General features: G+C 50.4%; 8 protein-coding genes across 8 annotated transcripts; 7 read left to right on the top strand and 1 right to left on the bottom strand.

The window, feature by feature from the left end:
* Positions 1-2,021: 2,021 nt before the first annotated feature.
* CORC01_11969 (uncharacterized protein) lies at positions 2,022-3,236 on the top strand (the record flags this gene model as incomplete). Its single annotated transcript, XM_022623591.1, has 1 exon — positions 2,022-3,236. One exon carries the CDS (start codon positions 2,022-2,024, stop codon positions 3,234-3,236), a length of 1,215 nt encoding a protein of 404 aa, XP_022469919.1.
* A 4,697-nt stretch (positions 3,237-7,933) lies between these two features.
* Positions 7,934-9,124, top strand: CORC01_11968 (uncharacterized protein; the record flags this gene model as incomplete). Its single annotated transcript, XM_022623590.1, has 4 exons — positions 7,934-8,000; positions 8,055-8,327; positions 8,380-8,550; positions 8,619-9,124. The coding sequence occupies 4 exons, from the start codon at positions 7,934-7,936 to the stop codon at positions 9,122-9,124; spliced, it is 1,017 nt and encodes a 338-aa protein (XP_022469918.1).
* A 2,157-nt stretch (positions 9,125-11,281) lies between these two features.
* Positions 11,282-12,602, top strand: CORC01_11967 (pectate lyase; the record flags this gene model as incomplete). The annotated part of the gene is made up of 6 exons (XM_022623589.1): positions 11,282-11,687; positions 11,745-11,874; positions 11,989-12,027; positions 12,083-12,205; positions 12,300-12,441; positions 12,507-12,602. The coding sequence occupies 6 exons, from the start codon at positions 11,282-11,284 to the stop codon at positions 12,600-12,602; spliced, it is 936 nt and encodes a 311-aa protein (XP_022469917.1).
* A 1,058-nt stretch (positions 12,603-13,660) lies between these two features.
* CORC01_11966 (fungal specific transcription factor domain-containing protein) lies at positions 13,661-17,393 on the top strand (the record flags this gene model as incomplete). The annotated part of the gene is made up of 6 exons (XM_022623588.1): positions 13,661-13,709; positions 13,769-13,829; positions 15,269-15,903; positions 15,955-16,555; positions 16,616-16,982; positions 17,040-17,393. 6 exons carry the CDS (start codon positions 13,661-13,663, stop codon positions 17,391-17,393), a joined length of 2,067 nt encoding a protein of 688 aa, XP_022469916.1.
* Positions 17,394-17,528: 135 nt separating this feature from the next.
* CORC01_11965 (aminotransferase class-III) lies at positions 17,529-18,944 on the bottom strand (the record flags this gene model as incomplete). The annotated part of the gene is made up of 1 exon (XM_022623587.1): positions 17,529-18,944. One exon carries the CDS (start codon positions 18,942-18,944, stop codon positions 17,529-17,531), a length of 1,416 nt encoding a protein of 471 aa, XP_022469915.1.
* Positions 18,945-19,455: 511 nt separating this feature from the next.
* CORC01_11964 (major facilitator superfamily transporter) lies at positions 19,456-20,957 on the top strand (the record flags this gene model as incomplete). Its single annotated transcript, XM_022623586.1, has 4 exons — positions 19,456-19,941; positions 20,016-20,263; positions 20,315-20,756; positions 20,811-20,957. The coding sequence occupies 4 exons, from the start codon at positions 19,456-19,458 to the stop codon at positions 20,955-20,957; spliced, it is 1,323 nt and encodes a 440-aa protein (XP_022469914.1).
* A 936-nt stretch (positions 20,958-21,893) lies between these two features.
* CORC01_11963 (pectate lyase Pel-34K) lies at positions 21,894-22,912 on the top strand (the record flags this gene model as incomplete). The annotated part of the gene is made up of 2 exons (XM_022623585.1): positions 21,894-22,209; positions 22,269-22,912. The coding sequence occupies 2 exons, from the start codon at positions 21,894-21,896 to the stop codon at positions 22,910-22,912; spliced, it is 960 nt and encodes a 319-aa protein (XP_022469913.1).
* A 1,201-nt stretch (positions 22,913-24,113) lies between these two features.
* On the top strand, positions 24,114-25,208 carry CORC01_11962 (pectinesterase; the record flags this gene model as incomplete). The annotated part of the gene is made up of 2 exons (XM_022623584.1): positions 24,114-24,236; positions 24,336-25,208. The coding sequence occupies 2 exons, from the start codon at positions 24,114-24,116 to the stop codon at positions 25,206-25,208; spliced, it is 996 nt and encodes a 331-aa protein (XP_022469912.1).
* Between the last annotated feature and the right edge of the window lie 670 nt (positions 25,209-25,878).

Here is a 25,878-nt window from a genome sequence, read left to right as displayed (position 1 = left end):
AGAACCTGCGCATGGTTTCCCGACTAATGAAACTTTTGACCGTCACTAACGATATTGAGTGATTAGCTGTCGGACAGATCATAAAAGTGCCGTAGTCTGAGCATCAAGATGAGTCAGCTAAAAGCTGGGATTCAGAAACGGCTTTAGCTTTTCGGGGGAAAGCTTGGTTGTATACTCTATGCATATGTGGCTTCCCTTTCCCGCTTCTGGATGACGATAACCAAAATGTCGAGCTTGGGACTCTTTGCATAGAGCAGGTCAAACACCCTAGCAATTCTGTTCCGCTGCACAAGTCCCCATTGAGTTTCTTGGCATGCGCTGTGCGGCTGTCTGTGGGTTTTAACGGACGAGGCGGAATTTGCCTTTTCAGCTGACACACCCCAACCTTATGGATCGCAGTGTTGCCCCTCTTTGGAGGGAGTCTAATGATGATGTTGTTCAGGCAATTTCTAGGGAGAGTACCAGTTGAGAAAATGACTAAACTAATTATGCATAAATGCCGACATTGGTGAGGTAGGTGTTGCTAGTCACGCCTGATTACACCGGTCAAAGCGCTACATTCCGCTGAATGCTTGACGGCACGGCGATCCGTCGACTCAACCACTCATCGGACGACGGCATATTTCTGGATTTCATGCGGTCCATTAAATTGCGGACTCCGGTGCCAGCCTGAGAAAACTTAGCTTGAGAGGGAGAGGAAAAGAAACCGAGTGGACAGAGATTCCGATGGAACTCGAAGCACCTAACAGCAGCTGAAGAAGCCCGGGACTTGTTTCCGGGTCGGGCGCCAATTTCCGTCGAAAGTTCGGCAGACACCCAAAAGAGGCCGTTGAGAACAACGGCGTGGCGCCAGGGCAGGCCGGGGAAGGCTAGTTAGTAGCGCAGAATGGCATATCCACGGATGAAGTGATGGGCTGGGCGCTGGCTGGGGAATCCATGACATCAGCCCCCACAACCCATCTGAGAAGGTTGATTTGTGGTTCATGTTGGAGTGAGAGGGATGTGGGAGGGTTGTGGGAAGGTTGTCCCGCCCCGTCTCAAACCTCAAATTGACCTTATTCTGACTTCGCCCTCCCACCAATGCCATGGCATCCAAGGTGGTCTTCCACCTTCGATAAGAGAACGGGGTCATCCCATGGTCTCCCGTATTTCGAATCTCCGGCTAGGACCAGGTTCTGAGACCAGGTTATAGGCAAGTTGTGTGCTTCAAGTGCCGTCTTCGCTTGCAATCTACCCCCTTCCGAAGTAGCATCCGCTCTTGATGATCTGATTGGCTTCCAACGCATTCTTCGCCGAAAACACCTCCCCCCCCCCCGGCGGGATTGATATAGCATTGAATGAGAGGACGGTACTCATTTCAGAGGTTCATTCCTTGGCGGAGGTGCCCTACTCTGGCGGTCGGCAAAGAGGCATAACAGGCATCGCTAAGCTTGGGGCGCATGTTTGCCATGACTTGAACTGGCCCGGGTTCCACCTTGTTTGTGAGGTTCGCAAGAACAGAGAAAGGTTTTCGATGCAGCCACCATGAAGGACCGTTTCAGCGTTTGAGTTGAGAAAGACCTGGGCTGTCATAAACCTGGGCGTTGGGTGGCGGCGTTCCTTGACGGGGATAGCGAGACGATGTGGCAACCACTTGGCGGTATGACAACAGTCGTGGCCGCGTAGCTTAATTCGGATTCTGCCCCCCTCCCTGTTATTCTTGTAAGTTCGTTCACGCAAACGCCATGGATGAGCTGTTTGCCTCTGACGGCGCTCGGCCGCTTGACGGCCTTCTTTATTATATGGGAGGGGCTGCTGCTAACTTACCATTGATGGATTTTCCCACAAAAATCACCAGATTCATCCATAACAGCATACTGGTGTGACACTCGTCGATGAAAGGTCGCAGTTGGAGTCCCGTTGGGGCTCGTCGGAGGGGGCTGAAGTCGTTCACCGCGCGGATGACACTTCGGGCCCTTGCGATTGCTTCGCTTGTCGTCATGTACCACTTGTTGGATCTGCATTTTCGATATCGGGAGGCCATGAGAGCCAAGTATCTACCGACTCAGTTCGACTCTCTCTCGGATTACGAAGAGGCAGTTCTCTCCAGCACTGGCTGGGAAGTTGCTTCCGACACGGCAAACGATGAACGCAGGATCCTCATTGACAACAAACACCAGTGGAAGAAGCTTGGAAAAGGACGGGAGGGTGAGACATTCACGTTCAATAATACAGTCATCAAGGTCTACAACGAGGAGACGAGCCCGTTTCGTAATTGTATCCAAGGAAAAGATGGATCCGTGAGAAGATGGCCCACAGAGATCCCTGCCAGTCTTATCATGGGCGGACAAGACGACGGCCAGACACTGCTCAACGACGACCGAGACAAGGAGCTCTTCGTCCCCGTCAAAGACTACTTCTTGGCCGCCACGGAACCATTGGAACCCCCGAGATGGCATCTCGTCTCCCCGTCCCTCAAGTCAGGCACTTTGAAGCACCTGGCCAGGAAGCTGCACGCCTCCGACAGCGCGCCCTCGTATCGCGAGCTCGACCAGATGTTCAGACCATCCTTCGAGTCTCTCCTCGCGGCGCTCGACAACTTACACATGGCTCACGACCTCTGCCACGACGACGTCAAGCTAGACAACATCTTTGTCGCGTCCGACCACGACCCCAGAATGTGGAAACTCGGCGACCTCGGCAACGCCCGCGAGCCCGATCACCCGTATCACTATACGCCTCTGTGGACCGCGGACACGTCTCAGCTGCGCGACTGCCGCGCCAACGATGCGCTGCGCCTGACAAAGGTGTATTTCCAATTCCTCCGCGTCTCGAGCGGGGATTCCGACGACTTTGACGAGGCTTTGCTCGGGGGCGTCGACACCCTGAGCAGATTCTATTGGGTGGTCGCCCGGGCGCCGACGCCGGCCTCAGCGGCGCAGATCTGGCAGCTCTCGGCTGTGTACCCGCCCCAACTGGTCGGTGAGAAGACGCCGTGGATGACGATGCAACCCGCGCAGGCCGAATTGTCTCGCGGTTGGGCGCCGACAGCCGCTGAGGTCATGTTTGGTTGGAAGGGATCGTTGAGAAGTGCAGTAAAAAAGGAGCTGAGAGTCGGTGCCAAGGAGAATATGGGCAGGCTTTTTGGGTTGACTAGGGTTTTGGGAGTTCCTGTCGGCGAATGCCAGGCTGTCCAAGGTGTCAATGTTCAGTCTCGGAAATTGACTGAGGAATTGGAGACGGATTGGAGTGATTGAACCACTGCCTGAATAGATACCCAATGCAAGGAACTGCAAAGATGTTCTGAGAACGCTCTCACAACATCGATTTAGTATGAGTGAGGGAAAGAGACTGGGAAAACATCTTGAGGTGATTTATTGTTGCTTCTGAGGCGTTTGAATATATCCTTTCAACAATAACTTACAGAAAAGCTTGAAGACATGTTCTACACAGTCAAATCTATGATAGGAGACCCATGTTTGAGAGGCAATGTTGGAGTACCTCATTTTGTTAATCCAGGCCTGCGAAGATTGGCAACTGTGCACTTGTAGTATTTCTGGCAATATTGCAAATGATGCAATATTACTATCATCAAGAACTCAATGTCCACTCCAACGTGCAATATAAATCGCGTTTATTGCTTAAGCTGAGCGTTCATATCGTGTTCATGCTCACCGCTGTCACTAGTAGCTCGTTGTATTCTCTTGACCACATAAACCCTTTGATTGCATTAGATAATAGTTGCCCCTGAAGGATGCAAGAGCGTTTGTAGCCACAGCGTCCTAAGTATTTACCAGTTTGCTGATTCGTGTTCGATGAACCTCCGAAAATACGAGACACAAGCTGCAAATATATTTTTAATCAAGCATGTCTCGATATACAGAATACTGCCTGAAACGCTGATCTTTGAGACCCTTCAGGGGTTTTACCGGGTATAGATTGGACTGGTTAAAGCCTGAGTAAATGATGTCTGATATCAAAATAAGAAATGCATTGTTTCCGGCACGGGAGGGGTTAAAGGGCTTGAACCGGTCCAAACGCGATTGAGATCTGGCGATGACGGCAAATTTCCGTCATTTTCGGGAACAATAATTTCTATCAGAGATTCGTTTTGAAATAGAAACAGCTCCTGTAGAGATCAGTACATGGTCATCCTGTGTTTCATACTTCTTTTGTGATCAGCGGTCTGGGTGTTTGATTCAATTTCCCAGGGACTTAGCTTGACTGACATCACTGCCGAGATGTCTCATTTCTCTGACTATCGTGGGGATGGTTGAGAAAGAAAGAAAAGGTATTCTCAGCTCAGAGAGATATGCCAATAACTGGCGAATGCGTTTCACTGTCGAAATTCGGAGGCTGAAGGGCGAGCCTGAGACCCGAGTATAGAGTGGATTCCCAATGCCTCCGCGAATCAGCGTTTTGATTTGGTTGGAGACTTTTGGGAAGTGATGACAAAAACAAAGGCATGAGAAGACGTCATTAACATTTGGATGATCGGAATCATATCAGAGGAGCAGATCACGTCTTCTTCAACTCCGTAAAACTGTCTTCATTACAAGACTAGTAAAACCAGCCGAGCTCCTGAGTCATCCCAATTAAATGCCACTATTATTGAAGCAGGTCGAATTCTCTGTCTCTATTAGATGAGGCTGTATGTTAAGAAGGTGGTAGACTCAGAAGAAAGGATGAGGAAGGTCCCAGGACGTTCTCGGTCCGCGTACGATGAGCCAGGCCCCGAACCAAGCCATCTTTGCGCACATGCATCTATAGGTATGGTGAAGATTCCTTGTTTATTGAAAATTCTTCAACAGGGGATGTCTGAATTGGTTTGCGTTTTCAGAGCTGACTCATATTCAACCTTGGCATCCTGCCAAAGGAATGCCACCCAAGCCACGTGGCAAACGAGAGCAGCGAAGCAGGAAGACGATAACCTGAGGTGGTCTACCAAGAATTGCATCGGATCATCTACAAAAATGTCGACTTGGTTCTCTGGTATGGCTCGATATTGAGACATGGTGTACCTTACCCAGAGCTGTCTGGCTACCGGCGAATGATCTCTGCTGGGCCACCTGAGATACCAGCGACGAGCGGGAAGTGGACCGGCATGTGGGCGAGGGTGGATCGGCGTCAATGGGCTGCAGCTGCTGTAGCGGAGGGGGATGGCGATCAGTTCCTGTCGCAAATAATTGAAACTTGAGACAACGACCTGGTGGCAAGTCGGGGCGCAAACAAGATAAAAGAACAGCCACACGAGGGGCTTCGGGGTCAAGATGAGAGTTGTTGAAAGTGCGGCTGTGAGGCTTGCATGTGAGAGGACTTTCTGGCTGGACCTGTGTCTTTCTCCGCCAGATAGAAAGATAAGTATCAATGGGAAACCATCACCGGAAGTAGCGGAGAATCCGAATGCGTCAACCATCAAGTGGGATGAGGCTGTGACGATGGTTGTTGAAAGAGAGTGTGCGCGCACCATTGCAACGCAGCAAAAGCTTAGAGTTTTACCCTCTAACGACCAGCAGGTTTGGCTTCGCCGTTGTGACGAGGGAGCACGGCTGATGTTTTGGGTGCTTTGACTGCACCCGAATGGACCTGCAGATGTGATTAATGTCTTGGTGTTTAACTCAATGCGGCTCCGTAGGGCTGTGACAGGTGTTGGTTATGACTCGCGTTCACAATCGTTTCCTCGTAGGCCCCAGTAAGGTACAGATAGTCGAGAGACTGCGCTGGGCCACGCTACCTACATCAAACGCCCGACCGGCGGAAGTAGCCACAAGTAGCCACAGCTTCAGTTGTGTGGTCATGTCTCAACTGGCCGAAAGCCCTGCGTCAATCGGTTTGCATCATTCAAGAGAGGCTGGTCGGACTGATGATCGCGAGCGTCACCGAGCGTGTTCTGTTGCTACCAATCTGCCACTGTTGATCAGGGTCTGAGTTCTTCCACACACTGCCGCGCTATCACAAACCGAGAAGCGTGGACATCCGGTGACGAGAGGGCTCACAGGCTGCGCGCCCTTTTGTTGCACTTGGAGTCCCAGGCAATAACTAGGCCCTTTGATCATTCAAGTTTAATGTTGGGAGGCACGGGAGGGAAGGGAGAAATTCTACCAGGAAATGGAGGGTGATTGAGGACTTGCCGCACATCATGCAATTACAGGGAGAGCTTCGGAAAGGGGGGAGGCAGGCGAAGAGTGCCTGTCCTTGCGCCATGTGGAACCAAGATTGCTGGCTCACCAACACCTTGACAACCGAGTTGTCATCGAGGCCTTGAATTTTGTTCAGCCTGATTGCTCGCCGCTTAGCATTGCGACCGTTCATCGCCCATCATCACTCTGCACCGTTTGAGAAGACCTGTTTGGTCCGCTTTATCCACTTCACATCGGATCGTGATCGGGGTTCACTATCCCGCAAGATTGAGATGTCCACCTGCAAGATTGAGGTGTCCAGCCGCACTAGTTTAGAGGACAAGCCACTTCTCTTTCGTGCAATGGTGGATATCATTTTAGTGACGTTGCGATCGGCTGCCTCTCGGCGACGAACAAAACTCTGTTGTCGTGGCCGGGGGAAAACCTAAAGCTGCTCGGCAGCAGGAACTGATAACCCGAAGAAACCGGAATACTTGTCCTTGGAAACCCCTGTTGCCGCTGAACCTGAAGACGGAACATACCAGATCTCTCGGGGCAAGAACCTACCTACCTTAGTCAAAGCCAAGGCTACCTTCCGCTCCAGCCACAGCGGAATACACCCAAGGATTTGGATAGCCGCAATGTGGTGATTGAAGGTGGGGAGAGTGCTGGACATTTGGAGTGGTGATGTGGCTTGATCTTCATTTGCCGCCTTTTCACTTATAATCCAAAACCGCCCCAATTCTCTCGAGCCTATCTCTATTCGGTATAACCAGGCCGTCAGAAAGTTTGTCTACCGTCAAGCCAAGGCCGATAGAGTTCGACCCGGCCACCATAACAAACAACCCGAAGCTCGGGCCGTACCAAAGGCAAGATGAACACTCACCACACCATCTCAACCCGCTCTGCCGTGTTGAGCACGCCGTTGCCTGGTCCCATTCCTTTATCCCTCTCCAACAAGCCATACTATCTCGGCGTCCGTTTGGAACACGAAATGGAACAGGCGAAGAAGGGGGTTCAAGAATCAGCCAACACCTGTGCAGAACTGCGAACCAACGGGTACCGACTAGTTTCATTTTCTCAGCGCCATTAGGCCGTTTCCTGTCAGACCATGTCCGGCCTTGGTTAAACCTCCTTGAACTGCTACAGGTCCCTGGGCACTAGCCTCGGTGCAGAGTCCTCCATCCCGGAAAAGCTTTAGCAGCGGTCCTTCACCTGTGTTGCAAAGCTCGCAAAATCTCGACGTGCACGCTAGATCTGCAAGCCTTTCGGAGCCCATCATTGCGGCTGAAGCATGCAGCACCTAGGCGGGATCGAAACGCTTGCACCCCTTGACAAGCCTGACAAGGACGTAGTACCTACCCACGCAATATGCTCGCGAGGGAGACCGTCGAGGCCTACGTAAATTGTGAGGAGATTGAGATGCCGTCATTCAATAACCGATCCGATCCTCGTTTCCGCCCTGGATGTGGCTTGTTGTCTGTGCGACATGCATCGTGGCCCCGTCCATCCCTCCAGCGTCGCAAGCCGCCTGGGGCGGCGGGGCCCTTTGAGGTTCCACTTCTCTTCTCATCTGGTCTCCATGCTTCTCGATGGTGTCTGGAAAGAGAGTTCGCCATCTTTCTTCCACTGTATGCCGCTCGGCTATGCTCTCCATATTCAGCCCTATTGTATGAAGGAAATACCGCTAGCCCCCCCCCTATTTTATGCCACACCAGAGCGCCATCGAGCATCTACGTATAACAGAGGACGACGACGTTTGATATTTAGACGAAGGGTTGTCTTTGATGATAACCAGGATCTTGTAGGGAGGTATCCCGCTGGTCCACAGCAGTATGGCGTCCGACCAAGTGAGGCAGAACAGCCTTATCATCACATCATGTTTCTTCACAGCAATTTCTAGTAAGTCATTCCGTTGGGTCTCGAATGAACCAAAAACTGACTGGTCTGGTGTAGCCATGGTTGTGATTGCGCGTATGTTTATTCGGGCTGTTCTTATTCGCAAAGCCGGCCTCGATGACTATTGCATGATCATTGGAATGGTATTCACTCTCGCCTATCTCGCAGAGATCTTCGTCGGCAAGGCGAATCATATTGGCTTTCCCTCCAAAGATCTGAGCCTTGACAATATGACAAATCTTCTCAAGGACACCCTCGCAATTCAAGTCACGTACTACGTTTGCATATCTGCAATCAAGATATCTATCTTGTGCATGTATCTCAGATTTGGTATGTTTTGGTATCATAATGGTGGAAATATCTCGCGCTAACTCTGGGGTAGCTGGCGTCAGATCTCTCAACATTCTCTGCATATGCACCATTGCGTTTCACCTATTATTCTTTGTCATATGTGTTGGAGTCACTCTATCTCAATGTCAACCACTTTATGACATGTGGGACCTGACTGGGACCGTCGATGGAGTGTGTATCAATACCACCGCCTTTTTCTACTGTAAGCGATTTACCCATACCTTCCCTGTGGTACATGCATGTACAAGTTCCCGCTAATTTCTTAAGCAGTCTCATCCGGATTCAACATCGTGACCGATATCTGGATTCTCATCCTTCCGATTAAGACTCTCATGGGCATCCTACGGCCTAGAAGGGAAAAGATTGCCCTGGGCATCATATTCGGCGTCGGCGTGTTCGCAACTATAACATCCATCGTACGACTATATACCATCTACACCTATACCCTCGCAAAGGATCCTTTCCAGCAGAGCATCCTGATCAACATCTGGTCCATGCTAGAGATCAACATTGGCATAATATGCGCTAGCGTTCCCGCGCTGAAGCCCCTTTTTACTCCTCGTGCCCTGCGAGAAGCAGCAGGCCGAAACAAACCAGGGGGATATCAGCATCATGGACAGAAACGATCAGGGACTCATTTGAATGATTACAGGTCGAAAGGCCGAACACAAACCCCCTGCAGCTTAGACAGAGCGGGTGGCCAAGGAAACCCAACGACGGTGTCACAGGACACGTCAAGTAAATCAGGCAGTGAGGACAGTATCCTTGGGGTCTGATTGAAGAGTGTCAAGGTGATTGGGAGTCTATGGCTGTTGAGCGATATGTCCTTTCGAAAAGTAGTTAAGGCTTTGAAGTTTTTGATAATGAAAAGATACCGCACGCTGAGGTAGGGCCCACAATTTGATATCTCATTCTCAGGAATGGGAGGAAATTGCTCATAGTTCAAGACCGACTGTACTTCAGATCCCAGCCTAGATTCAAGGGCGTGACCCAATCAATTCTCGCAGGATGTCCCTGAGTTCATCCCGGAATACTGAATCCTCACCCACAGCTGCGTTCCATAGCTCCATTAGTTTCAGAAGAGTTAAGAGGACGCTGAACTACACATTTGTATAGCGAGACGTCACTAGGTGTTGGTTTACGTAATCACAGGGTGATTTGTTCGATCGAACCGTGGTGACGAAGGGTCAATTACTCTTGTATTGATCTCTGCGTGAAGTGGAAAAGAGAGGTTCTAACCGTTGGTTGGATCGCCGGTCAAACGCTGATATAGAGACCCTCAGATGGCCCCTGCGCTGGCGCTGACTCGAGGTCGAATTGGGCTTCCAATCCGACACTAGGCATGTAATGACTGCTAGTATAGGACAACGCGGACCTGGACATGGAGAGAATCGAGAATAGCGAATATGATTTCTATCGCCTCGAAACCCTGGGCTGTATCATGCGCTTTCGGCAGAACACATAAGTCTAGCTGATAAGCCCATAAGCTCATAATACTATAAAATTTTCCGCTTTTCTGTGCTCGAAAGCGCGACTCCGTGGAACGAACCAACTGGAATATTCCCAAATTCGCGGTAATTGCAGGACGTTTGCAGCTTGTAATTTGCATGATTACAAAGCGAGAACGATAACACAATTCCCGCAGTATCTCCTGAATAAAGATCATGCAAATCAAAATACATGTGCTTCGAGGGTTCATTTGAGCTATCAAAGGCCCGGAAAATTTAAATAAAACGGGATTTCAAGATGACAAGTTGGCAACGCACCATTGAAAGCATCACCGCATACTGGTTGCGTTCAGCTAGTTAGGCGACCACTAAAAAACAGGTCAGGCAACGCGCAATGAAACAAAATGTCTTCAAATGTAACCCTACTATCTGTCTTACCTGGTTCGGAAGTCTGCACACCGCGTCTAAAGTGCTTGTTATGGCGGGCATTCCATGAATGTGGCTTGGATCCCCGGCTGAGCCCGCCATCATCACTGGTGGCTTTTTTTATGCTTATGTACCGTACCATCGACAGATAAATCCCATCCTCCGAATCATCAAATGTCACATTATCCAGCAGCCCGAGAACGGCCATGGTGAAGCTACAACATAAGTATGAGGCAAAGAGACGACTCTCAGACACCTTTGGCCACAACAAGGCGACATCGCAGACTGTTCATCGCAACAATGAACGCCTGAAGCCCAGAGGTATATAAAATTTAGTTGTTTAGAACTCCTTTTATGGGGTGATGAGCTTGGTAATTGAAATTGACAATGCTTTCTATCTCTATGTGTTGTTAAGACAAGAATCAGGTCAGACGGGATGCTACACCTTGCGCACATGTATGCGGAAGGTGTTTTTCCTGTTTGGGTTGCCTTTGATTATTGTGCTTTTTTCTCCACAAATGGGAAACTCTTCTTTGATTATGTCCACGTGGAAACCAAACACACAGATTAAAAGGTACATGCGAAATCCTACGCAGCATTCCTAGTCCGCGCGGTACATCCGGGTTTGTGGGGTAGACTCGGATGCGTCCCGGTGACGAACCCCTGCCTCAAGCTAAGCTTATACGATATAAGGATGTTCGGAAAGGGGAAGGCGATATGTTTGTATGTAAGCCATGGAGTCAATCCAGACTGGTTGATCTGATTAACCATCGATCACTCACTACTGGTGGAATTTTGAGCGGGAAATTCTATTCCTTGAATCCTTCATTAATCATGTATGAGGCGGGAGATAGCGGATGATCTGAGGGATGACAGCTAGTGTCCTCAGCATGGTAAAAGAACGCAAACCAGATTGAGTATCAAAACGGTCAACGACCGAACATCTATAAGTACAACGTTGTAACCTTGGCTCAACCAAAATCATCAAGCGCCACCCCTGATCTTCAGAGCCAAGACAGAGCCAAGATTTACAACACCCTGCTCCCGTACCGCGCCAAGATGCACCAATACTACCTCCTTGCTCTCCTTCCAGCTGCCCTGGGTTGCCTGAACGCCGACACGAACGCGTGTGCCAGCTACATCAAGTCCAACGCCGCCGCCTCGACCTTCTGCGCCACCTTCACCAAGAGCACCATCACTGCCACCACTGCTCTTCCCACCTGGGCTACCAACTGCTCAAAGAAGCCAAGTCTCATCTCTTCTGAATGTTCTTGCGCCTATAGCAGTGCTGGTGGTAGCGCCCCGACTACCACATTGAAGACTACTACAGTCGCAGGAGGCCCAGCGCCCACCGGAGTTACCACCACTCTTCCACAGTCGGCTGGGGCTACTTCTACCAGCGCGGCAATCACTGTCTCAGCTGGACAGTCTTACGATGGTGGCATGAAGAAGTTTGACCGAAGCCGTGAGTTGTCAAAAAACCAGACGAATGACAGATGATTGGGTGCTAACACTAGAGTAGCCAGAGTTTGCGCCGAGCAGAAAGAGACTGGTGAAGCTGATGCCATGTTCGTTCTTGAAGCTGGTGCCACTCTCTCCAACGTCATCATTGGCCCTGATCAGGCAGAAGGTGTTCATTGCAAGGGTACCTGGTGAGCATTATCCCTTAAATCCGACAAGTTTATTCAATGCTAATTGACCGCAGCACACTGTAGGAAGCGTCCTGCAGAAAAACCCTCAAGGCACAGCTGACTAACATTCGCCAGTAACAACGTCTGGTGGGCAGATGTCTGCGAGGATGCTCTGTGAGTCGATTCGTTCCACTGATGTAATTGCTTGTCACTAAACTCGAGTCTATAGCACACTAGAGCAACCTAGCGGAACTTCTTACGTCATCGGCGGCGGTGCCTTCAAGGCCGCGGATAAGATTATCCAATTCAACGGCTTCGGAACGGTGTCGGTGGAGAACTTCTATGCCAATGAGTAAGCTAACCTATACATGTATACTTTGATCATGTCGCAAGTTGTTAAGAATGAATAGCTACGGAAAGCTCGCCCGAAGCTGTGGCAACTGCAGTGGCAACGGAGGCGCACGCAACATCATTCTGAAGAATGTGATTGCCAAGGACGGGGGAGTCCTCTGCGGAATCAACACTAATTACGGCGACACCTGCAAGGTCACCAGCTCATGCCAAGATGACAACAAGATTTGCGATCGGGTACGTTGAAATCAGCGCAGAATTCTACTAAATGAATAAGCAGAGAAGCTGACCATGATGTGCAGTACAAGGGAAATAACAACGGCGATGAGCCCCCCAAGATTGGCAGTGGCCCTGACGGCACTTACTGCGTTGCAACCAGCGTCACTTCTGCTTGTTAATTATATCACGAATGCAACCGGGCTGCCTTTCTGAGGTGGCTCGAGTTGAGATGTTTCATGGTGACTTTGGATGTCGGACGTATGAGGGGTACGGAGGTTCTCGTTCGTTGATTGATGTGTTTGAGATTGTTCTGTATGTAAGCCGATCGCACATGAGGAACGTTGCGCAAGTCTTTGGCTACAGAGTTGAGGATCCAGGCCCTTTGAAGCGCATTTGAATCTGAGTTGCCCTCCAGTCGCTGACTACAATCTGAACTTCATCGCATGCCACAGCCCAAAGCTTGATCTACCTAGACCTATGACAAACCTATTCCGACAAGTATTCAAGTCCCTTTGCGTCAGCCGTCAAACAAGAGTCGTACTTCTCAAGATTCGGATTGATCAGAAAATGCTATGTACGTTGACTACATTTGACAATGCAATCATGAGGTAAACATATATCACAAAAAAGAACTTTGGTATCAGTGCTATCAGTGCCACGTCCAGACCACTGTTTGTACCCAATTGGCAGTCAACACAGAGACATGCAGTCCAAGGCGAGGTTACATGGCATATATAGCCTCTTGGCGAGCTCTCAGCAGGACCTTGCTCCTCTGCATCTAAGCTTCTTGGCAGCGGTCGCCTCAGTGCTTATTCACTCCACACATTGGTTCCCAATTGAACTTTTGGCACATGAAGTCAATCTCGGGTGACGTCTCCTGCAGGGACCGAGGCACCCAACTCGCTGTGCCGCTGGATCTTCCCTTTCAAAGGGTTTTTGCCAAGGTTTTATCTTACTCAGTTGATCGCGAGGATGCACTTTGTTTGCACCAGACCACAGCACAAAAGTCCCAGGATGATGCATCAAGCCAGTAGGAGCGGGACTGGCGGGTGAGAACGCACACCCAATTGTTGGGCGGTATATATACTGGACATCTACCGGGCTTTGTTTGAACAATGCTCCGGTATGGGTAGCAGTGTTTTCCAGAATGATTCCGTCCCAAACATTACTCACATGCAGCCTCTGTGGTCCTTTCAAAATGCACTTGTCAATTCTCTCAAACGCAGTGGTCTGCGCGATGGCTATTCTCTCCAAAGAGCGCCCCAAAAATGAAGAAGTCGCACCAGGTGAGTCTGGTGGTTTTGTTTCATGCTTACACAAGCTCAACGTTGATATAAGACAGCAGTCTACAAGTCCAACATCATACACGAGAAGTTGATATCGGCCAGCATTGTCACTTCCCCAATGTAGTCCAACACACGACGTGCGACGTAAAAGACAGCGTTGCTTGGCATTCCAATGACCCAATGGGAGACAGAGCTTGAAGCCTGTCCTATGGACTCTTCCTCATGGCCAAGTTTGAACTACTCCAAGTGTGTCGACGGCTTTGCTGAGATCATTCCCGGTGACCCGTTGCGTAAGTTTAGGTGACGATCCGCCATGTGAGACGTAGCTCGCTAAGACGGTGCAAGATTAATTTTCACAATTTCATCAAACTACATTAGGCTCGGTGCTCCGCAATAGAATGCTTCTGAAAGAACCAAGAGTACTGTCTTGGGATGGACTGATACGGACCTTGGCAGGACTTCGTTGGTATGTTTGACACCTTTGTTCTATCATGAGCTGTACCATTCGCTGAGACTCCAAGCCTCCGGATTGCACGTCGAAACTTTGTTCATCGAAATCCTGCCAGAAGGACTTCAGATCTTCTACATGAAGAAGGTGCCGCTCACTTTCTTAATCCGTGCTACTTGAAGTGAGATTGATTAGGGGCAGCATCTTGACATTGAGGAGGCAGATCCCCCGTCGTTCCCGACAAGGAAAAGAACCTGACAGGTCATTTTTCTGGTCTCTCCCTCGACCGCGCGCGCAATGTCGTGATCAATGAGGAAGCCAGCGATGATGTTGCTGTCGGCGCAGCTCCGCGCGACGGTGGTTGCTTCGGCGGCTTGATTTTCTTCGACTTGAGAGACCCGTCGAACCCTGCGGAGACGCCCCACTAGAGATGAGAAGATTGGATACACCTGGTACCGGTAATGCTTGATAGCAGATATTAGAGTCAAGTCTCGATGGCTTAGCCGGCATCACGCTAAATTGAGCTGTTGCTCTGTCTTCCAATAGGTGCAATAGGTTGGTTTCGCAACAAGCGTCGGCCATGTCCATGACGGGGAGCAGTATCCTGGCCGCTCAGGGAGTCTTCCACGTTACATACAGGCCGTTTTCTATACTTCCATCTTGCTTTTACCTTGATGAAAGGGTGCGATGATGGTGATGGGAAACCTCGAGTTCGGAACTGGGTCCGTTGTTATCGGTTGTAATCAACGTCTTTGTGATTCCTGTGCGCAAAGGTGTCGATTCATCGGAGGGAATCGGACACTACTATAGTAGAACCAACCTTAATAGAATGCCAGGAATCTGGGATCCACCGGTTCCAGATCCACAATGACAAAGCCGGCCCCGGCGCGCCCGTTCAAAAAACCGTAATCCGAATCTTCATTCCCGTCTCTTCGGTTCTCGAACCAAAACCGACAGAGCGAAACGCGATACCGGGAAAGCATGCGCTCAAGTCTCTCTTGCGAATTCTGCCGGTGAGCAAAACCCCTCCTCCCTATCGGTCTCGGCTCTTGCACCGGCGATGGATCGGATCCGATGTAACGGCCGCTGACCCCGTTTTTTGACCCCGCAGGCGGTCCAAGATCAAGTGCGTCAACAGCGGAAGCCCGCCCTGCTCCAAATGTGAGAAGTCGGGCAGATCGGACTGCGTACTGACCAGACCCCACGTCGCACCGAACGGACGGGCGGCGAAGAGGGCTCGGAAGGCGACGGAAGAGGCTTCGTCTGCATCGCATGATCACGATGCCGAGTCGCAGCGGCAACTTCTCTCCGCACCCCATTCGAGGGGCCCAGCGACGCCCTCATCGGGCCTTGAGTATCGAGATGGCAGGCAGGAAACGGACCACCATCTCGAGCAAGTGCCCAAAGACGTTGTGTATATCGCTCTTGAGGCCTTCTGGCGCAAGTTCCCCGAGCTTCGCGTCATACACCCGTCGTCGTTCATGAGCTCGTTTGGGTCCAATCGCCCGAGAGAGAGCAAGGCTTTGTTGGCAACAGTTCTTGCCATGACCAAGACCCAGAAGCCGGATTCGGATCGTCTGCGATCGCAGATCCTCTATCCGAGCGAAAGATATGCGTCCTATGCGAGCGATGTGTTGGCAGCATGCATACTACAGCCGCCAGACGTCAAGGTTATCCAGGCCCTGCTCATCCTAACATTGTATGAATGGGGCACGCGAGATTTTCACAAGGCCTGGATGCATTGTGGTGAGCCGATTTTCCGGAGACTGACCCGCCACTATGTCTGACACAAAGCAGGAATCGCGATTCGAATGATGCAGCTACTTCACAGCTCGCGAGTAGCGCCCTTCCCACTCGAGATCCCACGCCGCAGCGAGCCGAATAGCCTGACTCCCGCCATCGAAACCAGGACATTCTGGGCCTGTTTCATCATGGATTGTATGGTGAGCTCGGGAACCTACAATCCACGGGTTCTTCCCAAGCAGGAGATGGCTAAGCTCAACGTGCCGCGCCCGCCTACCTCTTCGGAGTTTGCTCTCGGACCAGGGTCATCAGCGCAACCAGAAGGCGCGGGGGAGGATTTCACATCAAGCGGAACTGCGACTTCGGTATATCTTGATCTGGACCAGAGTTTCGGGGTCATGGCTGATGGATTCGACATCTACTCCGACATCATGGCCTTCGTATTCAACGACGGACGCAAAGCCCCGGGCATGTGCTTGCCTGAGAATTGCCCGTGGATTTCTACCTCTCCTGTGGCGTGTTGGCGTCGAAGGCTCGAAGAATGGAGATCGAAACAACACCATAGGCTACACTATCCCAATAATAGTGTCGCGGCATACGCCACCCTGGGCTATGGGGAATCCTTCGTTTACTTGAATTTACTATATTACCAAAGGTTGGTCAAGTCTTGCCCCAAGTGAAAGAAGGAGTTGAGGCTAAGTCGAACTGATTGCAGCATCGTCATGCTACAGAGAGAGTACTTTCCATTCTTGCCAACTACAGACATGACTCCTTGCGGACCTATTGACCCGCCAACACTTGAGGCTGAGGCTCCCCCAGGATGGTGGGAGCAGAGTGCAAAAGAGCTGTTTGAGGCGGCGGCTCACCTATCAAGCGTTCTCCAAGAAGCTTCAGAATGCGGTGTGGCAGTCATGACGCCATTCGCCGGTTTCTGCGCCTTCTCGTCTTGCTACATTAACCTTTATGGTTTCATGTTCCCGCGAATAACTGCTGGGTATGGCACGAAGACGGAAGAGTTGATGAACTCGAGTATAGAATATCTCAATAAGTTCCGCGAGGTCTGGGACCTCGGCGACGGATGGGTAAGTCGCTGACGCTGTAGCCAGACGTAGCCCCTTCAGATCGCTGACACACAATAGCTCAAGACGATCCAAAACGGGTCGCTGATGTATCAAAGAGCGACATCCGATGCTCAGAGATATCGCGGTCGATCTCGCTTCGACTTCAGTGTATTACATCAGTCTGTGCACGAGTTTCGGATCGTTGATAGGTCTGCCCAACATCTAGAGGAAATCAACAATGCTGAACGAAGCACTGTCACTGCAACGGAATGTACTAACGGCTCAGGCGACAAGCCAATTCAAAGTATCACTGGGTTGAATCCGCACGCACTGATAGATGCTGCTGGCAGCATGGATGATCAAGGTCTTTGGCCAAATTGGTGGTCCATGCTAGAAGACGTGGATGCTTCAGAGATATTCACAATGAGCTAGCAAGTTTGAAATTGATTGATTGATTGGTTGACGTCCAAGAATGGGTATAGTTGAATTCACTATGTGCAAAAAGTAAACAAAAACAGGCAGCACAGGTGCAGACGCGAATCTGATGACTTCTTTCGTGAGTGTCCCTCACAAGATTTCCGCTTCGATCTCTTCGAGTGCTTCCCTGAAAACGCTACAAATCCTTCGTAGCTCCTCTTCTGTTGTGGTAAACGGAGGAGCAAGCAGGACGTGATCTCCACGCGAGCCATCCACGGTACCAGCGCCGGGGTAGAGAGCGACGCCCTTCTCAAAGGCCCGCTCTTGAACTCGGAGTCCGAATCGCAGCTTGGGATCGAACGTCTCCTTTGTCTGTCGATCCTTGACAAACTCGACAGCCCAGAACAAACCCCTTCCCCTGATTTCGCCAACCGACTTGCAATTAATGAGATCAATGCGCAGCAGCACCTCTAGCTGCTTCCCAAGCTGAGCGCAGCGAGACACGAGATCGTCTCTCTTGACAATCTTTTGAACAGCCAGCGCAGCTGCGCAGGCGATGGGGTGGGCTTGGTAGGTATGCCCGTGGTTGAAGGCGTTGGATCCCTGTCTCAGCATAGACACGACCTTTTCGTGCATGAGGACGCCAGCAATGGGACCGTAGCCTCCACCGAGGCCCTTGGCTACTGTGACAATGTCGGGAATCACGCCTTCTTGCTCAAAGGCAAAGTAGGTTCCAGTGCGTCCAGTGCCGCACATGACTTCGTCAAGGATGAGAAGTGCGCCATGCGTATTGCAGATTTGACGGACGCCGGCGAGGTAGCCGACAGGAGGTGCTACACATCCCGCCGTAGCGCCTACTACTGTCTCGGCAACAAACGCAATGACGTTTTCCGTGCCGACCCGTTGAAACTCATCTTCAATCTCGGCGAGTAGTCTGGCAGTGAATTCATCCTCGGTTTCTCCTCCCTTTTGATATTGGTACGGATATGCCGGTGAAACATAAGAGACGTGGGGGTAACAGAAGCCTTCATAGGGAACCTTTCGCGACGCAACTGAAGAAATCGACATGGTCGCCATGGTGTTGCCGTGGTAAGCCTGTCGCCTGCCAATGAAATGCTTCCTCTGCGGCTGACCGTTCTCGAAGTGATACTGACGCGCCAGCTTCAGCGCCGACTCGACTGCCTCGCTTCCACTGCAGACGAAGAAGGCCTTTTCAAGACCATGCGGGTTGCCATCGAGTATGAGGTCGGCGAGCTCTTCGGCCGGCTGCGTGGTGTAGGCTTGCGTGTGGACGTAGCTCACCTTTCGGGCTTGGTCCGAGATGGCTCGGATGACTTCCTCGTTGGCATGGCCAATCAGGGCTACCGCAGCGCCGCCGCATGCGTCAATGACACTTTTGCCGTTGGCGAGATTCAGGTGGATGCCGCTGGCTGATTCGACCATGAACGGGTGTTGGACCAAAGAGCGGTGCATGAGACGACCCTCTCCACCCAGGGTTTTGCTCTCAACAGTCGGGAGTGTAGCGTTGGCTGCTGTAAACAGCTCATCGTCTCTTGCGGGAGCCATAGCAAAGGATGAAGATTATAGACTTGAGATGAATGAGATGGAGATGAAATTTCTGTAAAATGTGTCTGTAAGTTGTATTGATGACGGGAAAGGAGTCAGAGAAAAGAGAAAACAAGTCTTTTTATTCTACTATAGAGCCTCTTATTCGGCGCTAGTGATGAAATCCGAGAAGAATCGGGATCGATAGGCCAGCAGCTCCGTGTAAACGGAGCTCGACCGGGCCTTCAACGGTGGGCCTGCGTCAAAATGATCGGAGGAATTGCAAAAGAAAAAAAAAGAGCTCCACCAGAGACGTCTCCATAAAAGACGCAGGTGAGGATAAGCAGGGAATTGCGCGAGAAAATCTGATATCGGTTATGAAGCAAAGCCGAGATCCGAAAACCGACTTACAATAGATTCCCCCCTCTCCAGAGAATATGATAAGCTCGAAGCTGCTCCCAGCAGAGGTTGAAAGATTCAGTTTGGAAAGCATGTCCTGAGATTTTTGCTGAACTCATTAGACTTTGCCAAGATGGATGCCGAAAAAGCCGCCGCGGATGTCGCCTACCCCGTCCAACAATTCATCCCAAGCCAAGATGGTCACGACACCGACCATTCGAGCGAAGGCATCGTAACAAGCCCAGTTCCGAAAGCAGAGGAACAGACATACGATGACCGAAAGGCCTGGATCACGGTTGCTGCCTCGTCTTTGACCATGTTCGTCTATCTCGGCGTCATATACTCCTGGGGCATCATGCAAGTCAAGCTGGTCGAGACGACTGGCTCGAGCCTAACGACCTTGACCTTTGTTGGCTCGTTGGCGACCTCATTCATGATTTGTTTCAGTATTGCCTCCGACAAGATCATCTGCAGGATTGGATACCGCCTGGCCGCACTGATTGGGGGATTCTTCATGGGGCTGGGTGAAGTCCTCGCGAGCTTTACTACTCACCATGTTGTCGCCTTGTTCTTCCTACATGGCCTCGTCTTTGGACTTGGTGGTGGCTTGTGTGTTTTTGTGAGTGCAGCAAACTTTTGACTGGGTCTCTTAGGCTACTATTGGCACAGAACACTTCAGCTAACACCTACAAGTCTGCCTCGACCGCTCCGATGGGACTTTTCAAGAAGCGTAAGGCCTTGGCTATGGGGTTCGTTTTTGGTGGTGGTAGCTTGGGCTCTGCCATCATGAGTGTTGTGACCAACTACCTTGTCAAGGACTTGGGTGTCTCCTGGACGTTCCGCATTCTCGGCTTCATTCTCTGGGGCGTCTCCATCCCTGCGTCATATTTCTTGCCAAGGAAAACGACGTCGGGAAAGAAGGCCTCCCGTCAACTGCAATGGTAAGTTTCTAGATAATTTTACACCGAGAACACAATACTGACAAGTTATAGGTACCGCTTCAAGGAACCTCGCTTCCTCTTGCTCGTTGGCGGCACGGTCCTCTCTTGTTTCCCGCTCTTCATCCCACCCTACTTTATTCCCATCTTTTCAAGGTCGATGGGGTACTCCAAGGAGATCGGCATCGTCATCCTCGCCTGCTGGAACTTGGCGTCTACCTTGGGCCGCATTGTTGCTGGATGGGTCGCAGACACTCTTCTAGGCCCTGTTGAGAGCCTGGCAATATGCATGCTCTTCATGAGCTTGAGCTCTCTCATCGTTTGGCCCCTCTCATCATCAATCGGGATCTTCTCTGTCTATCTCATCTTCAACGGCATTGGATGCGGCGCATTCTTCAGCCTCACGCCCATCGCCGTCAGCGCCACCTTTGGTGGAGAGAATACCCTCAGCATCATCCCTGTCGTCTGGACAACGTGGTTTTTCGGGTTCTTCTTTGTAAGTCGCCCCGACTTGATCATTTCTTTTTGAATCTCGCTTACGAAAGTGTAGGGTACCCCCATTGCTTCTGGCCTTTACTCCATTTCCGGTGTCCATGATGGTCTGGAGAAATTTCGACCTGCCGCGTACTATGCCGGAGCAATGGCGTTAGCAGGCTTCGCATGTGTTTTGGGTATTCGATTTGCGGGCAGGAAGTAGACTACGGCGATGACTCGAAGATAGGAATCTTTGGACAACTGAAAACATAGCAGTGTTCTGTCGGAATTGTGCGAAGTAATGGCCGATCGCCTACTAAAATATTGACATTCGGTTAATTACTTGATACGAGATAGATGATATAGAAGGAGTAGAAGATAGACAGCGCCGAGATAATGAGTAATGAACATCCAACCTTGAAGGACTGCATCCACCATGACGTACATTATCGTGCTTCTGAAGCTGCAACCTGTATCACAATGTGATATCCGGTACTCACGCTGGTATATCCAGTCCAATCAACTAGGAACAGATACACCAGGAAGACTTGAGAAATGACAATCGGTATCCCCCAAAAGGATAAGGGTCTTCGACAAGAAAGCACTTATTGGCGGGACTTTGGATACTCAATGACACCCCATCATGCGGGGAACCAGCTTCATACTACTGGTGGGTTTAATCGCTGACTTTGAATTGCTTGGCACAATGCGACATTCGACCCCTCCTGGATTATAATTCCTTGGCAAGCCTCGAAGCGCCCATCACTGCCTACCTTAATGAGATACTTACAAATTTTCTTACAATCGGTGCTATCTACGGGTCTATTCTCTTTGAACTAGGAAGCCAGTGTAACCTGCCCGGACAGTCGTGTTCCCCGGCGATAGGAATGGCTCGCATTGTTCAAGTCCCGAACTCAGGACGCAGATCTTTGTGAAGTTGAATGTAGAAAGACGAGCCGGACGAGTCGAGCTTGCAATTGGTATTACGCGCTCAGAGGAGAATGTACCCAAGGCTACCACGGAATATGACAGCTATAAGTTGCCCTCTCATGTCACCAATGATCTGGTTTCAACACAGAGAATCACCTCAATCTCGGCAGCACATGCTTACTTACTTGAGACAGCGAACTCTTCTTTCGTTAAGAAAAGTTTGTCAACCATGAAGCCCGTTTCTATTATCGTTTTTCTACAAGGCATTTTCACTGCCCAGGGCGTTGTAACCGAAAGACAGTCTGACGGATGTCTCGCCGCTGCCCCTGGGTTCGCCTCTTTAAACGGTGGAACGACAGGCGGCTCAGGGGGAACAGAGGTGACGGTGACCACTCAAGCCGACCTTGAGGAGTATGCCAGCGCCTCAGACAAGTACGTGATCAAAGTCAGTGGTCGCATCACCATCAGCCCTCTCGGCAAGGAAATCAAGGTAGCTAGTGACAAGACTGTCATCGGGCTGAGCACTTCAGGCGAGCTTTATCAAGGTAAAAATTCCATTTCGCGTCTGTTTTTCCTACATGGAATGCTTGCTTAACGTCAAAAGGTGGCCTGGGCTTGAACGGAGCCAAGAATGTCATCATTCGCAACCTCAAGATCGGCCACACTAGTCTGAACGATGGCGTGGAGAACGACCGCGACGGCATCCAAGCCGATACCGTGAGCAACATCTGGATCGATCACTGTCTTTTTGAAGATGGCGGCGACGGTCTGCTTGATCTTCGAAAGGACACCACTTACTTCACCGTCTCCAACAACATATTCCGGAACCACGACAAGACCTTTGGCATTGGCTGGACCGAGAACGTCACGGCCCGTGGAACCATCAACCACAACTGGTTCGATGGAACGAACCAAAGAAACCCGAGCGCCGACAACTTAGCACAAGCGCATCTCTTCAATAATTACCTGTATGGTGTCACCTCATACGGCCACTTTATCCGTGGTAGCACGAATGGACGTGTCGAGAATGTCTTTTTCGAAAACACCAAGAACCCATTGACCAAAGACTCGGGCGCCGTGCTCAATGCTTCTAACAACACTTACAAGAGCTGCACCGGCACCACGGCTACAAATTCGGGAGTCTCCTTTGACCCAAAAAGTCTATATTCATACACTCTCACAGCAACAGCGGACGTCCCTGCATACGTGAGAGCCAATGCTGGCCCGAGGGCTTCCGTTTGCTCTTAAATCAGCAAGTTTGAAAACCGAAATATTGAGATCTAAGGACAATGTTGGGAAGACTACAAGTCATGTGTCTACACGATTTAATTGAAAGACTTTGATACGTGTGACGTTCTTTATCACAATGCATGTTGGTCCAGGCTTTTGGAAAGACCAACCCCGTGTCATCGATGAACATCAAACTTGACCGCCGATTGCTCTTATCAGGTGCAAATTTTCAAATACCGGTCAGTCGTGTTTGTGGGAAATGGCGCACACGTCTTGGGCAGAACCGATTCTTGGCCTGGCCAAAGCTTGTCAAAGTTGTTGAGGTGAGAACTGACCTACAGCCAGGATCAGAAAGCGATTTGCTGCTCAGGCATATTTCCGGGTTGACCGGTGTGAGTTATTATCATGGACGCCACGGACCCCGTAATCACAACGTTCAATTAAGGTTCATGAGAATACGGGGAGCTTAATGTTTGATCTTGTGGACGGGAATTCTACGTGACGGCCAGTATCATTTTCGGAGGAACTAGCAGCGCGGGGGAGGCAAACATCCAGGCAATGGTGGTAGGTGAGCGGAGAATTTCAGTCCACTTATTTCCTCACCTCCGTGTCCCACGTCGTGTAGATCACGGTGCCATCCTACAGAAGCCATCATCCGTGGCGAGGTCGGGCGGGAGGCGGCTCGGGTATTGTTCCATGCAGCCAAGCATCTCACTATCGGGAGATTGACAGTGTACCACCAACCACCTATAATAATTGCATTTATCGCTTAAATAAAATAATTTTTATACTAAAGTCATTAATAAAAGCAGCATTTTACTAGTCAATATATTAACCTCAGCTACGGAGGCTGAAGCCAAAAGAAAGTTCGCACACAGGGATCCCGCGCGCCGTGTGACAATCCTCACACGGTGTCCAGGGTTCTAGATGCGAATTTACTTTGGCCTCAGCCTCCGTAGAGATACAGGCTGCAATGCGATCAGTGATTAAATCTATAAGGTTTCTGCTATGGTTTAATAATAATACTGCCCATGTTTCCGCCATGCCAAAAAAGGGTTAGATAATAGTAGGGGGTGGTAGGTGAGGGGTTGAATGCTGTTGCCACACTTTTGACCAGGCATTGTATTTAAGGGAGGCTCTGAAATCCAGGACGCCATCCTTCTAGACCTCAACTCATGTCTCAGAATTCACGTAAATCACTGATAGGCTTGAAGAAAAAATGAAGTTCATCGATGTGCTCTCGTCCTTGGCGATTCTCGCAGGTAGTGCTATTGCTGCCTCGCGAACATCGCCGCCTTCCGGCGCCATCGTTGTTGGCAAGTCTGGCGGCAAATACACCAATGTGAGTATTCCAAAATCGATGACTTTGAAGCCTGGGCTTCAAGGTAGTGCTATGCATCAATTAAGTGCCATTTCCTGTTGCTGATACAAAGACCACCAGCTGCAAGCGGCTATCGACTCCATTTCGGCAGACTCCACTGCAAGCACGACAATTTTTATCCAGTCAGGCACATACTCTGGACAAGTTTCTATTCCTGTCCTGAAGGGAAAACTCGTCATCTACGGCTACACCACCAATGACCAGGACTACACCAAGAACGAAGTCATCTTGACCAATACCCTCGCGGCTAGTTCTGCTGGAAACAACGATAAATCCGCAACCTTGCGCGTTGCCACGAACCACTTCAGCCTTTACAACGTCAACGTGATCAATGGGTACGGAAAGGGCACTCAAGAGGGCTCTCAGGCGTTGGCCATCTCTGCAAACGGCGAATTCCAGGCATTCTACGCCTGCAGCTTCGTCGGATACCAAGACACCGTTTACACCAACAAGCCCAACCAAGTCTTCAAGAACTGCCACATTGTGGGTGCGACGGACATCATCTTCGGCCATAACGGCAACTCTTGGTTCCAGCAGTGCATCATCGACATTGTTGGCCCAGGATTCGTCACCGCGAGCGGTCGCAGCAGCGCCGACGCTAACTGGTATGTCATCAACAAGGCCAAGATTGCGGCCCAGCCAGGTGCCGGCGACCTCAAGGCGTCGACGACGCTGGGTAGGCCGTGGAGGGACTTCGCACGCGTCGTTGTCCAAAACTCGGATCTGGGCGATGTTATCAAGCCCGACGGGTGGTCTGCTTGGAACTCCAAACCGCCCAGCAATGCCTATTTTGCTGAGTACGGCAACACTGGACCTGGTGCCAGCGGCAAGCGTGTGGCCTTCGCGAAGCAGTTGTCGAGTGCAGTATCCATTGACAATATTATTCCTGGCTGGACTTCTTGGGTTGATATGACTTACTGGAACTCGTCCTAACTTCTCAAAATGATCCATCCCGTTCATGAAATGGAAAGTTCCTTGGTACATGTGGAATCGAGCTCCAAAAACGACAGTCAACCTGGAATTCATCAAATCTTTTATGTACATGTAGTGAAGCGGAGTTTATTCATTTGGGACGTCCATCTCATTTCAGATTAAAAACTTGGTTGATGGTTACCTAAAAGCACCGACACTGGACTTGCCGCGGATGATAACATGGTCATACTGTTCTACCCTTGGCTGCAACAGTTTTAACAGTATGGATCAAGCCCAGCCTATTACGTTGCGTTCTTCAACCTGTGACATTGGCTGCTTATTTTTCGAGAAAGCTCAGAAAGCTCAGCACGATTGCTAGATTATTTGGGGGCTTGTTTTGCTGATGGGAAAGAGCAGATCCCCCAACTGTAGGAAAGGCATGGCCGTAGAGGCGGTAAACAGACAATAATAGGACCGAGTTGCAAGTCAATGACACTCCATAAGTCAATGAGGTTGTTAGCATCAAAAGAAGACTTGAAGGAACAGAAATTCGACTCACCGAACCCGTGGAGAAAAGCCTGCCATTGATGACTCCAGATTCGCGATTGAAATCAATATGTTCAACTGTCCTACCTGAGGTGTCTTTTGCCCACCAGCTCATCGCCCGCAAACAGTCAAAGCGCCCGCCTTT

This window comes from Colletotrichum orchidophilum (assembly GCF_001831195.1).
Source record: "Colletotrichum orchidophilum strain IMI 309357 chromosome Unknown Scaffold_138.1, whole genome shotgun sequence".
Classification (NCBI taxonomy): domain Eukaryota; kingdom Fungi; phylum Ascomycota; class Sordariomycetes; order Glomerellales; family Glomerellaceae; genus Colletotrichum; species Colletotrichum orchidophilum.
The sequence above is the reverse complement of the archived record's forward strand: the minus strand, read 5'-3'. Positions and strand labels throughout refer to the sequence as shown.